This window comes from Neophocaena asiaeorientalis, unplaced genomic scaffold, assembly GCF_003031525.2.
Source record: "Neophocaena asiaeorientalis asiaeorientalis breed wild unplaced genomic scaffold, Neophocaena_asiaeorientalis_V1.1 scaffold653, whole genome shotgun sequence".
Classification (NCBI taxonomy): Eukaryota; Metazoa; Chordata; class Mammalia; order Artiodactyla; family Phocoenidae; genus Neophocaena; species Neophocaena asiaeorientalis.
Window position 1 is genome coordinate 561082 of NW_020174928.1, and position 15203 is coordinate 576284.

The 15203-nt window shown below is 32.6% G+C and overlaps 1 protein-coding gene across 1 annotated transcript in view; it reads left to right on the forward strand.

Moving 5' to 3' along the window:
• CEP290 (centrosomal protein 290) overlaps nt 1-15203 on the forward strand; it is a 99514-nt gene that overhangs the window by 51579 nt on the left and 32732 nt on the right. Inside the window, exons 27-37 of the mRNA XM_024761377.1 lie at nt 1206-1317; nt 4971-5176; nt 6112-6263; nt 7854-7965; nt 8578-9033; nt 9836-10000; nt 10965-11072; nt 11292-11426; nt 12870-13136; nt 13753-13860; nt 14508-14707. Of these exons, the coding sequence (XP_024617145.1) occupies nt 1206-1317; nt 4971-5176; nt 6112-6263; nt 7854-7965; nt 8578-9033; nt 9836-10000; nt 10965-11072; nt 11292-11426; nt 12870-13136; nt 13753-13860; nt 14508-14707 (2021 nt within the window). The remainder of the gene's footprint in view (nt 1-1205; nt 1318-4970; nt 5177-6111; nt 6264-7853; nt 7966-8577; nt 9034-9835; nt 10001-10964; nt 11073-11291; nt 11427-12869; nt 13137-13752; nt 13861-14507; nt 14708-15203) is intronic.

Here is a 15203-nt window from a genome sequence, read left to right on the forward strand (position 1 = left end):
CTGTTTCAGTGTATGCCACTATTATCTACTCATTTAGTTAAGGCAGATCTCTTAGAATTATTCTCTAGTCATTCCTTTCCTTTATTATTTTCCACCCAAATGTAATTAATTCTTATGTGTCCTCTTTTCTCCATCTTCCCTGCTATAACTGTAATCTAAACCAGTGTCATCTCTCATCTGGACTTTACAGTATCTTCCTGACTAATTTCTCATTTCTCTATTTACCCCTTTATTGATTCTCCACATTTTATTCAGAATGGTTTGTTAAAAGTTCTTCCTTTAAATCTTTAAATGATTTCCTGTTATACATTAAGTTAAATTCCAGTTACTTGTCTTGACATACCATGCCTTGCCTGGTATGGCCCCCTATTATCTCTCCAACTTTTTTTTTTTATTCCTCTTCACTCTGATTGTTGCTCACTGTGTTCAAGTCCTCTAATACTCCAGACTCTTTCCTGCTTTGGAGCATCTGGGTTTACCAGTAGTATATCAGTTCTTTCCATGGCTGGTTTCTTGTCAAGATTGGCTCCTTCTCTTACCATCAGTTTCAGCTTAAATACTACCTCTTCAGTGGTTAATACTTTCTTTAAGCACTCTATCTGGATATGCTACTTTTTATTATTCTTTGGTTTTGTACTCTGTTTCTTTCTAGATCTTGACCTGTTTAGTGAATTTTTTTCTTTGATTATCTGTTCACATTCTGCTGCATTCCACACTCTCCCCAACTCCTACCACACATATATCCACAGACACCAAATGGTGAGGCCTATGAAGGCCAGAAGTTTGTCTGTTTCTTTTCATCATGAACATACAGTACCTGTCACCGATGGCATGCTATGGATGCTTAGTAACCCTTGGTATGAATGAGGGAAGTAAGCACTGGTTTATGAAGATTGTGAGACTCTTCAGTGTTCCACGTTGGCCAAAGTGAACATGGCAGAAGCTAATACTCAGGAGTTTAGGGCCACATATCGGATATACAAGGTTTTGATGATTATTTTAAAATAATATATGTGTGTGTATACAACATATATGTTATGTGTATGTCTATCTGTATTACATGCAGAGCAACTTCTACATTCGTTAAAAAAAAAACTAGATTGTGAGCTTTAGGAGATTATTATATAAAGTTCAGACAGTGTCACATCTGTGGTATTAATCTGAATTACAATGTAGTTGCTCAGTGATGTTTCTATTTTATTCAGTGTGAAAATGCATCCCTAAAAGAACAAATGGAGTCTGTAAGTAAGGAACTGGAGATTACCAAGGAAAAACTTCACACTATTGAACAAGCCTGGGAACAAGAAACTAAATTAGGTAAGTATTATGACTCATAATATAAAATGATTAAGGTCTGATAGTGAATATTTTTCATTTAAAGTGCCTTTCTATACCAGATAAAACGGAAGTATTTTGATAAAAATTCACTCTCTGCCTAACAGTTTAATTTAACAGGCAGTTGATGAATAATATCTTGTACTAACCTTTACCAAAGTTAGGTTTTTAGTTATTAAATTGGATTTGTTTCTAATGAAATCATATATGTTAAAAATGTATGACTGAGCATTAGCTATACTGAACCATTTAACAATTAAGACTGATGATAATTTTGAAATACCTGTATTTTAATGATAGTATTATGAGTTTTTTCACTGTATAAAGTTATATTAGGAATATATCATTTTATATTTTTAAATTAAAAGATCACCTAGAACATCAGAAAAATTTGAGAATTTATACTGCTCATAGTTCCACTACTGTATCATTTTTTTGTATGACCTTATACATGCTTATATATTTTATATACTTTAAATTATAATAAACATTATATGCTATATTTAGTAGATATCAAAATATTTCATTTTTTATTCATCATACTTAAAAATATTCATGCAGTAAGTTACTGTGTTTGGGTGATTAAATCACTAGCTTTTCCAGTTTTTGCTATTGCTTATAGTGCTGCAGTGAACGTCTTCATTTACATCTAACAGAGATATTGTCTTAAAGGGTATTAAAATCTTTGTGGCCTCTGCTAGGATTTTCCATGTTAGTTTTTCAAATGGTTATCCTAGTTCACAACATTTAAATAATTTTATCTCACTAGCATTATGCTTTATAATTTTCAAATAAATTTGCCCCTTTGGATAAAATGTTTTAATTTGTTTTCTAGACCTTAGAGTGCTAATGCTATTCAAAGTTTCTGTTACTATTAAATTGGTAACTGAGACATGTAGCTTAGAGAGGCTTAACACTGGGAAGTCTAAAATAAGCTACTCTTAGAAATGTACTTTTTAATTCATTAAGAGATTAACAGTGAATTGACTTCCATGTAGCTCTTACACAAAAGAAGATACCATTTTAACTAAGATATAGAAAAGGATATTATATACAGTTTTAGTAAGTTCTTTGTTCATTCTATCCTGTGTTTCTTTAATAAGTGCTGAATTCCCTATAGACATTCCTTAATTTTCAAATACCTTAATCTCTCCAATACATGGCTTTATAGCACTGAAGTTTTTTTTTTTTAATATAAAGTCTAGCTTTATTTTTTTTAAAGATTTTACAAGTCTGTCAACCTCAAACATACATAGGTGAATTATTCATATCTTCCATCAGATGAGGCTTACAGTTTCAATCCCTCTCAGAAAAAATAAGTAAAAAATAAAAATTTTCACAAATATTTATCCACTACATTACTCAGCTTAGTTCTGAAATTTTCTCTCTATAAATAACACAGCTGCTAGTGGTAGTACTGTTGTTGTACAGCTGCACATGGCTATAATTTTAAAAGCATGCCTTATTCTTGCTAGCTCCCTGGTTTGGCTCCAGGGTCCAAATCTTATAGAGGAAAAATAAAGGTTAACTGGGCTGCCAGAAAAGCACACTGAATGCATCCTGTAGTGCTCTGTGACAAGCCAGAGAAGAAGTACAGCCTCCAGCAAGGTCCTGTGGAGAGGCAGCTCTGAGGTGGTTTAAATACCTTTGTTTAAGGTGTTTCCTTACCTTGGAATGACCTCACCATTGCCTGTCTTCCAAAGCCGAGGTTCGAATGTCAACCCCTCAATTCTGAACAGAGACATGAGAAGCTTCGCTCCAAATTCTGGAACTCCACAATACATCACTGAAGTTTAAAAGCTTTTATTTCCTGGTGCCCTTATATCTTTGTTTAAAAGTGTCACTTTTTTAGCTTTTTCCATGCAGGAATTGATTGGTGTTGGACTGTTACCCTCTCTCTAGGACACTCCAAACAAAAGGAATATAGAGTAGACTAGTGTCTATTGCAGCCCCTGTGATGTGCCTCTTTTCATTATCAAAGTTTAGCACTAAAGAGAGTGGAGAAGAGTTTTTATGTTCCTAGTATATCTGTATTTACTGCAATTTTTTTTTCTTTTCTTCATGGTGCTTAGGGTTGCCTGAATGAATCTCTGTACCATAATGGTTTCCTAACACTTTTAGCTTCTTTCAGTAACATTACTGTTAGCTATTTGATCACTGCTTGCAGCAGCTACTCTAAAATCATATACTATTTAAAGACACATACAGAACAAAATGAAGCACTTCTTAAAGCTGAGACAGACACCAAAACAGTTTAGTTTCAAAAATACATATATTTCTTTGAGCAAACTCAGTTATAAAACTCAAGCTTGTGAAGCTAGAAAGATAGGAGGTGGCATTATTGGTGTTACGACTGTTTACAGAGTAAATCACTGCTTATTAGTTCCTTAAAATAATTGGCTTCCCTGAACATATGGTTAATTGACTCTCTAAAAAAAATAAAACTACCAAATTTTTTTTCCTGGAGCATGTGTGTTATGCAAAGCAAAAGTATTAGTTTTCTCTTCTTAAAAGGTGACTAACTAATGATATTCCTACGTGATGCCTTTTCATGGTCAATGAGGGGGCTTTCGTTCTCTTTTCATTTAACCACAAATTTCTGTGTCCAAAGATAAGCTATACAACTGCATACATGAGATAAGGGTATAATAACTGATAAAATAATTTAAAGTAAAATATTTGATATTAGATGTATACAAAGGCCAGAAAAAAGTCAGGGTTAAAGAAGATACTTGGCGAAATCCCTAAATCACATGGCTTCAGATTTTACTTTTTTACTCTGAGTCATTGCACTTGTATTCACAAAGTCGTGTTGCTTCACTGTATTGCCTCTTAATACAGTTTATCTCCTTTCAGTTAACAAAATATATTTATTTGCCCTTTTTTGACTGTCTGCATGTGACACCTCCTACACTACATCTTTTACATTGTTATTTCAGTTCAGGCATACCTTGGACATATTGCACGTTTGGCTCCAGATTGGCACAACAAAACAAATATTGCAATAAATGAGTCACAGGAATTTTTTGGTCTCCCAGTACCTATAAAAGCTATGTTTACACTATACTATAGTCTATTAGTGTGCAACAGTATTATGTCTAAAAAAAAATGTACATACCTTAATTTTGAAATACTTTATTGCTAAAAAGTGCTGATCATAGATACCATAACAAATATAATAAAAAAGTTTGAAATATTGTGAGGATTACCAGTGTGACACAGAGACATGAAGTGAGCAAATGCTGTTGGAAACATGGCACCGACAGACTTGCTCGACTCAGGGTTGTTTGCCACAGACCTTCAATTTAAAAACAAACAAAACCAAAGAAATGCAGTATTTGCGAAGCTCCATAAAGCAAAGCACAATGAAACAAGGTATGCCTGTAATCCTATGAAGAATAATTTGTGTTATCATTTGATTGACAAAACATGTAAATCCCAGAGAGATTAGGATAGGCAGCATACGGATAAGAAGTAACAGAGCTGAGACTCTAGAGTCCAGGTCTGTCATAATTCAAAAGGCTCATGTGTTTTCTGCAGAACAATATTGCCTCCTTACATACAATGTCTAAAATATCTGGGATAAGCTTTAGATAAGAACAGTGTGAGATTTACCAAAGTATTGTTGCATTTAGGAAATGAATCTAACATGGATAAGGCAAAGAAATCAATAACCAATAGTGAGATTGTTTCTATTTCAAAAAAAATCACTATGCTGGAGATGAAGGAATTAAATGAAAGGCAGCGGGCTGAACATTCTCAAAAAATGTATGAACATGTGAAGACTTCATTGAAGCAAGTGGAGGAACGTAATTTTGAATTGGAAACCAAATTTGCTGAGGTTTGATATTATAATTTTTTTCATGCAGTTAGAGAGTAAAAAAATTAGTCATGGTAGCCATTGTATTATTGGAAGAGGTTTGTTTGTAACTCAGAAGTAGCATATTAATATAGTGCTTGTGTTTCATGTAATGGGTAAATAATATATTTTTAAATCTGAAATGTTTAAAAAGAAAGCAGGTATTTTTGTGATTGAGTTTTTATTTCTCACCAGCATTACATTATTAGATTTAATGTGCAAAAAGATGTTATTTGCTTAATAATGGAATTGCCTTCCACTACCATCCCTTCATTTAACAGTTATTATTTCTGAGTGCCTAGTACATGCCAGATGCTGTATGGGAACTGGAGTTATAGCATGAAATAAAATAGACAGTAATCTCTCCTTTCAGGGACTTCATTCTAATAGGAAGTTTTAGACTTGATATGGTCAAAATTACTAAATTGGCTGGTAATAATATAGTTTGCAAATATTCAATAATTTATGATGAAGTAGCACTCATAATATTCCTTTACCTTGAGAATGTGTATTTCTCAAATCATTCATGTTATTTTGTTTATTTTAAATGTCATTATATATTAATAAGATTTTATTAACTATTTAGATTTATTTATAGATGATATAGTTGAAGTAAAATATAATGAGCATATGGCATTTCAAGTAAATTAAGAATATCAGAGATTCATATCTTATTAGATTGTGAGTTGATTAATATAAATGACTTCGGGTGGGTTGACATACAACTAGAGTTTTCATAATTTGTTCCTGGCTTTTTCTCCCCTTATCTTCATCAATCTATTCTTAATACTTCACACCCAATGCAGTATCTGGACTAATGCAAAGTAAAGAGGACTGCAGTGTGCTGAAAGGTATAATAAAAGGAAAATGTCGCCAAAAACTAACGTTTCTGAACGGTTTTTGTTACTTTTTCTCAGCTTACCAAAATCAATTTGGAAGCGCAGAAAGTGGAACAGATGTTAAGAGATGAATTAGCTGATAGTGTGAGCAAGACAGTAAGTGACGCTGATAGGCAACATATTCTAGAATTAGAGAAGAGTGAAATGGAACTAAAAGTTGAAGTATCAAAGTAAGTTCATGTGGAGTTTTTAGTCATTTGATTAGCTGTGTCTACTCTAATTTGTGTTTATGAACTCTAATTACAGTGGTAAAGGGGTAGTATCCGTAGTGGCAATTGTTACTGGTTTCTTTTTATTAGAACAGGGTTAAACAATATTAACAAGATTGATTTTTAACTAGCATAAGTAATAATATTGAAGAGGAAATAACTTCTCAAGATTTACATTTTTCCGAGCCCAGGAATAGTATTACAGGAAACACTGAACTTGAAATCAAGACTCTCTGAGATCTAGTTTTTCCACATACTAATATTTTTTTGGAGGGAAGGGTTGTGGCCATTTAATTTGTTTAAACTTAATTTATTAAGGGAGTAATAATACTTATAAGGTTGCTGTAAAAATAGAAATAAAATACAGATTTTGATTCAGTTTACATCTATTAAACATAAACATATACTGACTCATCTAATTACACTTAATAACCCTGATAACAGTGTTGTTTTCATTTTACATAAGGAAACAGTTTATTCTCTTAGAATTCAAAGTGTCAATATATGTAAGGAGGAAATACTGTGTATACCAGGTAGATGCTGTCTAATCACTCTTTTGTAATTATGTGTTACTTCATTAGAAAAGTATGAGGATCCCTGAGTTGATCTGTCTAGCACAGATAATTAGTAAAAAGGGTTTATGGCTTACCCATAAAGTTATAGCCACTGTTTTAGAGTCTTGATAGTCCTTTTGGGAATATCAGTTGTTCCCAGCCCTTTTCACTATGAATGACCCCATTTTTTATTCTTCCTTTCACCTCATGTACTTCATCTTTTGAAGTAAACTAATTTATAATTACTCATTTTGTTATATTTTAATTGGTGAAAACTTACATAACTGGCGGTAAGAGCTTCTAATCAATATGAGGAAACCTGACTTATCTGTTACGCTGAACTAAAGTTATTCCAGCCCAAAGTAAAATGCATTTTATTTTACCTGTTTAATCTTATCAAAATAGTCATATAGGAAATTTAATAACTGACCATCAAGCTCCACCCTTTTTTTGCAATTGTAGTAATTGTGTAATCTCTTTTTCACATTTCTGGTAACTAGCAAATTAAAGCGAATCAAAACATACATTAATTGATCTAGGGAACCTGGCAATTTTAAATTTCTGTATTCTTAACTGTACAGTTTATCAAGTAAGCCTACTTAATACCTTATTCCGTCTATACCAAACCATGATAATAAGCATCTCATGAAAAAAAGTGTGAGAGAGGAGTTCTTTGACCATATACATTTGGAAAATGCAAAAAATGTACAGGTTGAAATAATTTTTTGCTCTAGAACTTCTCAGAGCATTTGATATGATATGTATATGAGTCTTCAAGGGAGAGGAATGTTGGGAATGGAGTATTTTTTACAGAACATTTGTTAACTCCTCATGGAATTATGTTTCATGAAACAGTTCAGGAAACTTTAGTATTTCATACAAAGAAGAGATGCTGCAAACTAATGGCTTTTCCAAGGGTCTAGAAATTTGAAATTTTAATATTTATTTACTTAGAAAATGTACCCAGTTGTATCTGAAGTATCTTATCACTTCCTAGACTAAAAGAGATTTCTGACATTGCCAAAAGGCAAGTTGAAATTTTGAATGCACAACAACAGTCCAGGGAAAAGGAAGTAGAGTCCATCAGAATGCAGCTGTTAGACTATCAGGTATGTGCAGTATTAACTCTTCTATATAGATTCTTTTCTTTTTCCTAAATTTACATTAGATATTGGGATGATTTTGTAGTTTTAATCAGAGGATATATCAGATAGAGGCTCCTATTTTTGTTAGTTGTAAGTTGATTAGAAAAACTCGTTAATTTGAAATGCCATTCATAACACAGAAAAGCATTTAAATGCTTACAGATGCATTGTGCTGGCTGCTGATCAAAGTCCAGACAGTGAGGAGAAACATGTCTTTCATAACAATATTTTCTCTTGTATTTATATATAGTTTTTTACATATTCTCACATTATAAGTTTTTTTAGGATTAAAAAACCCCACATTGTCTGCATTAGTATTATTATCAGTACTGTTATTAATATATGGAAGTTTTCAAAAAAACAGTAATATTCCAACTGTTAGATGCCAGATTTAGATTTTAAATAAGTTTGATTCTAGGTTTCTACACTTTTGCAATTAAAACAAGGTTAGATTTTTGTAGGATCTCATGTAGCACCCTGTTTTAAATTTTATTTAGTAAATTGTGATTTTAAAACCATGATAAGTTTCATTGGGAAAACTTGAAACTTCCTACAAACATATATTTTTTATATTAGGCACAGTCTGATGAAAAGGCACTAATTGCCAAGCTGCACCAACACGTTGTCTCTCTTCAAGTTAGTGAGGCTACCGCTCTTGGTAAGTTGGAGTCGGTTACGTCTAAGCTGCAGAAGATGGAGGCCCATAATTTGCGCTTAGAGCAGAAACTTGATGAAAAAGAACAAGCTCTCTATTCTGCCCGTTTGGAGGGGAGAAACAGAGCAACACATCTGCGCCAAACAATTCAGTCTCTACGACGGCAATTTAGTGGAGCTTTACCCTTGGCACAGCAGGAAACGTTCTCTAAAACAATGATTCAGTTACAAAACGACAAACTGAAGATAATGCAAGAAATGAAAAATTCTCAACAAGAACATAGAAATATGAAGAACAGAACACTGGAGATGGAATTAAAGTTAAAGGGGCTGGAAGAGTTAATAAGCACTTTAAAGGATGCCAGGGGAGCCCAAAAGGTAAAACATTGATTTTAAGTTCAGTATTTTCAAAAGAGTTATGTAATAACTTAGAGTTAATATGTGCCTATGTGAATAATGCTTAATATATGAACAAAATTCCATGTATAATTTATTAATTCAGGTTTTATAAATTAGGAGTTTGGGCTATTTGGATATCTTTTTATAAATAAAATGAGACTCCTCTAAGCCATGGTTTCAATAGAAATGCTTAGATTGTATAATATCAAAGAATTTTAAACACTCTAGGAAAGTTTATATATTAATTAAATACTAATTATAATTATTCTTAAACATTATAGTGGTTAGTTGAATTCTACTCTTCATAATTATTATGTTTAAAATTATTTACAAGTAGTAGGCCCACATTTATTTTTTAATATAAATTTGTTTTTGCCCTCATTTGGAAGGAATTAAACGAAAAGTAATTATTTTGAAATTAAATTTTATTCTCTAGGCTAGAAACATTTAGGATTTTTATTTACGAAAGTAAAATGAATGTTGCAATTACATACATACACTAAGGACCCAGTAAATATGTGAAAGTAAATGAATAAATGAAAGTGAATGTTAGTGATATCCATTCCAACATCATTTGAAAAATGTTTTATGTTAAGATCCCACATATTAGAAAAGTCTGGAAATTCTAAATAAACTTTTCCTTGTGGAACAACCAAGGATAATTTTATATCTTATTTTGTTATAGAATGTCCATTAATTTGAATTAAAATCATTAAGATCAGTGGAGAAATATTTGTTTATATAGTATTTACATTTGTATGTATAATTTGTAAATCTTCAGGTAATCATTTGGCATACGAAGATAGAAGAACTCCGTCTTCAAGAGCTTAAACTCAGTCGAGAATTAGTCAAAGATAAAGAAGAAATAAAATATTTGAATAATATAATTTCTGAATATGAGCATACAATCAGTAGTCTGGAGGAAGATATTGTGCAGCAGAATAAGGTTTCATTTTATATTTACTTTCGTATTTGTTGCTAAGATTTTTAACATAACAACATTGCATGGGTGACTACATTATTTTCCTAATTGAGTGTAGCTCCCATTATTATTGTTATAAAATATTCTGTTCCTTATTTTTTAAACTATTCTAAAAATACATATTTATTTAGTTGCATTAATAGTCTTAAAAGGAATAATTCATAAGCAAACTTATTTGGTAAGTTAATTTTTATTTCAATATTAGTTATTTGACTTTTCATGGTTACAAGTTTCTACTGGCTCTCACTGATGGAATAGGAGAAGGCAGCTTGGTGTAGAATAAAGCACAAAGGCTTTGGAGGCAGATGATATTCACTAAGCACATGCTTGCTTGCTTCAGAAATGCTGTTGTTCCTTCTGCTTAGATTGTTCTTACCCCAGATAACAGTATTGATAATGCTTTCATTGCCTTCTGGTCTTTGCTCAAATGTCTTACCTTATCAGTGAGGCCTTCACTAGCCACTCGGTCTACAACAGTAAATCTTATCATCAGGATTCCCTGAATAGGGATTACCTAGTTTCATTTTACTCCATAGCACTCATCACGCTCTGACATATTACATACTTACTTGTTTATTGACTGTCTCCCCCTCAGTAGTGTATAAGTTCTGTAGTGAAAGGTACTTGGTTTTGTTCACTGCTGTGTTCTCATTGTCTTGAATAGTGCTTGCCACACAGAATGTGTCATTAAACATGTTTTGGATGAATGGATGGATGGGTATATGGATGGATTGAAATCCTGACTCCATATCTGCCTGTCTCTGTGATCTTAGGCAAATCACTTCATCTCTGAATTTACTTCCTTTTTCCATAAAATGAAAATAATAGTGACCTCAAAGGGTTGTTGTGAGGATTAAATAAGAAAAATGTGTGTAAAAATTCCTGGTGAGTATCTCTGTGTGTGTCTGACCCAAACTGTCTTTTTCAGTTTCACGAAGAAAGACAAATGGCCTGGGATCAGAGAGAAGTTGAGCTAGAACGTCAACTAGATGTTTTTGACCGTCAGCAAAATGAAATACTAAGTGCAGCACAAAAGGTATGAATGATTAGTCTTGTTTGCTACTCTGTAGCACGGCCTATAATGTTAACAAATAGAAATATTTTCTGAGGTCGGATGGAATTTTAATTGATGGTATCTTTTTATGTTTCAACTGTAAGTGGAGTTTAACCATGTCATGTCATACAGTTGTAAAAATTAATATTGTTCTTCTCAATGCTGCAACTGCTTTTTTAAAAAAATTCTATTTCTCAATAGTTTGAAGAGGCTACAGGATCAATGCCAGACCCTAGTTTGCCCCTTCCAAATCAACTTGAGATTGCTCTAAGAAAAATTAAGGAGAATATTCGAATAATCCTAGAAACACAGGCAACGTGCAAATCACTAGAAGAGGTAATTAGAAGAATTTGCATTTTGATTAGTGCATTATTAGGTATGCTTGTGGCATTTTCTAAGTAATATTTTTAAATGAGGATGAAGTGTAAAATGATGAATCTGTTGCTTATTCTGTTCTCCTTTTTTATTCTCCTATAATGTTTCTAGTAGCTGATAAAGAACAGCAGATATGGCTAATTTGAAATTACTCTCCTTTTAATCATTATTTGCCACTTTTGGGCATGTTCTTCAGTTGCTAGCGTGAAAGGAAACAAAAAGAGCATTTGCCGGTAGCTTTATGAGCAATGTATTTCTTTCCTCTCTATGATCAAGAACTGTTTTCATCCTTGTTTATTTTTATGTTTTATTTTGAAGTGCATGTTTTATACTCTGAATCAATTTTCAGTTTATTCCTTTTTGTAGATAGTTAAAGGATTTGAATGTAAATTAGAAATTATTTCTTAGTTTAATCTAAGTCTTAAATTTGGTTAATAGATGATTAGATCTGTCTTCTTTATTAAATTCTACAGAAAATAGTATAAACTGAGTATGTTTAGATGTCAACTAAAATGAAAATCATATTAACTGTAAATACATTTAAAATAATTTTTTAAATTGTGCACTTCTAAACCAACTGAGGAAGCTTAGATTGTCTTCTGTAATTGTAAATTTGTTGTTTATGTGTATTGCCGCTGAGTGTACTAGATTTTAAATATCTGCCTTAATTCTGTTGAGGAGGGCTTCCCTGGTGGCGCAGTGGTTGAGAGTCCGCCTGCCGATGCAGGGGACGCGGGTTCGTGCTCCGGTACGGGAAGATCCCACATGCCGCGGAGCGGCTGGGCCCGTGAGCCATGGCCGCTGAGCCTGCGCGTCCGGAGCCTGTGCTCCGCAACGGGAGAGGCCACAGCAGTGAGAGGCCCGCGTACCGCAAAAAAAAAAAAAAAAAAACCCTATCAATTCTGTTGAGGAGAACACACTTTCTTCTGTTTTGTTTTGATAAGCTGCAGATTTTATAATAGTGACCCATTGACTCAGGCCACTAAAATTCCAATTTTTATACTTTGTTGACTTTATAGGTTACTCTTCTAGTGCTTTAATAGTCAGTGGACCAAAATAAAAGGAATGGTTTATTACATTTTCTTTCTAAATCTATCACCACCACACATTTCTAGTTCTAAATCTATAAGACCTAAATAAAGTACTGTAAGTAAATTTCATTTTCATCATAACAGTGAAATTTCTAACACATGTGATAATCTACAAATAAGTAAAATATACATGTAGATAACTGCTGTCACATAGAAATAGTCGATTAACCTTATTAAGTATCATTTGGCTATTATAAGTATGATGTGAAAAATAAAATGAAACTCCTTTCCTTGCTTATAGCTAATCTGACTAAAATTCAGATGAAGCATTTTTAAAAGAAAAATGTATTTTTTTATGATTTGATCATTGCAGAAGCTAAAAAAAAAAGAATCTGCTTTACGGTTAGCAGAGGAAAATATTTTGTCAAGAGACAAAGTAATTAATGAACTGAGGCTTCGATTGCCTGCCACTGCAGAACGAGAAAAGCTTATAGCTGAGCTAGGAAGAAAAGAGGTGGAACCAAAATCTCATCACGCATTGAAACTTGCTCATCAGACCATTGCAAACATGCAAGCAAGGTTAAATCAAAAGGAGGAAGTGTTAAAGAAGTATCAACATCTTCTAGAAAAAGCCAGAGAGGTATTTTATTATATTATGTTATGCTCTTTTATTTATTATGATGTTTTTTAGACAAATGCCAAATACTGTTCTGCCCTGAAGTGGTATTTCATTTCTTGTTTTCAAATGATTCTATTCAGGTATTGTTACTTTCACGTGATTGGATTACAGATCTGTCAGTAAAACTGGCAGTTGTGTTATGGACCGACTAAATTGCTAAATTAGGCTTTCAGGGTGAAACCATGTGATTTTTGAAAAATATCATTTGAGTTAATAGGTAAAGACTGAGGCAGTAAGTTAGAATGAAATCTGTCACACAGGTATCAGTGGAAATCAAATTTGCTAGAACTTGGAGGGGAAAAAAAATCTGACATTTAAAAATTTGCTAGAAACAAGTTAAAAGCTGATGGATACATATTATTCTAATATTAACAATAAATTATGCTCTAAGGCTGGGCTTGTCAGTTTGAACATGTGCTAGGGGAAATACAGGTATAAATAAATATATGCAGATGTTGTTCCTTCCCTATCTCATAAGGATTTTAGAAGGTAAAGATAAGAAAATATTTAAGACCTTTAGAATGTGAATTTATTTGAATCATAATATAAGATATAGTTTTGATTTCTTGTAAAACAGGAACAAAGAGAAATTGTTAAGAAACATGAAGAGGAACTTCATATTCTTCATCATAAATTAGAACTACAGGCTGATAGTTCACTCAGTAAATTCAAAGAAACAACTTGGGTAAGATTCTAAGAACTTTGTTCTATTCTTTATTGATTTTTGAGACCATGCAATTGAAAATTTAGCTCTCCCTTTTTTTTGGACTAGAAGCCATCCTACCTTTTTTTTTTTTTTGCCAGAATAATCTTCTGAAGACACAGCTGTAATCATTTTTTTCCCTAAACCGACATTTGTTAGTAGCTTACTGCTGCCTACAAAATCATGTTTATGTTTCTTAGCCACGTACTCAAAGCCTTCCATGATCTGACCTCAATCTTTCTTTTCAAATCTGCACATTAAGTTTACCTGTGTCTAACTGCTTTCCATGTTCTGAATTCAGTTCATTCTTGCCTCTTTTGATCACTGTGTTCTATATGTGTGAAATGACCTTAAGCAAACCTTAGCTTCCTCAAGCCTTAACTCATTAATTCAGTCAACATTTATTTATTGATCCCCCACTACATGTAGGCACTTTGCCATATACTGGGAATACAAAGAATAAGATCCATATTTCCTATCTTCTTTAAGCCTTCATTACCTATTAAATCATTACATTTTAGATTTGATATTATATTTTGATCATTTAAGGAACCAAGTTAAAATTATGGAGTAAGTATGGCATTGCATTGTACCTGCTCATGGCTAATATAACCAACCATATTTCATAGGATTTAATAAAACAGTCTCCTACTCCAGTTCCTACCAACAAGCATTTTATTCATTTGGCTGAGATGGAACAGAGAGTAGCAGAACAAGATGACTCTCTCTCCTCACTTGTGATCAAACTAAAAAATGTATCTCAGGATTTAGAGAGACAAAGAGAAGTCACTGAATTAAAAGTCAAAGAGTTTGAAAATATCAAATTACGGTAAGTCTTAGAAATGTAGATATTGGCAAATGGGAATAATGATATAATAAAGATAAATGTAAGCATTTGTTATGTCATGCACTGTTCTAAAAATGTTGAATATATTATCTCATTTTATACTACTTGTGACATAGCATATTCACTCCATTTTGCAGTTAGGAAACTAGGCTATAGGAAGCCTCAGTTACATGCCTAGGAGAAGATGGGAAAGCCACGATTTGAATCTAGTCAGTCTGACTCAAGAGCCAACTCAGATTCTTATATAGAATCTCATCTTTAACCTTTTTAAATTTCCATTTTATTATCTAAAAAGTGAAATGACAGTGCTTACCCTGGCTCTTTCAAGGTGGTTATATAAAGGCCAAATGATGATGTATGTGGAAGTAATTTGAAAATTGTAAAGTAACATATAAATATAAAACTTCTATTTACATACCTATAACAGTTTCTGGCATACATTAAAGGCTCAAATATTTGTTGAATGAAAAATTAACCA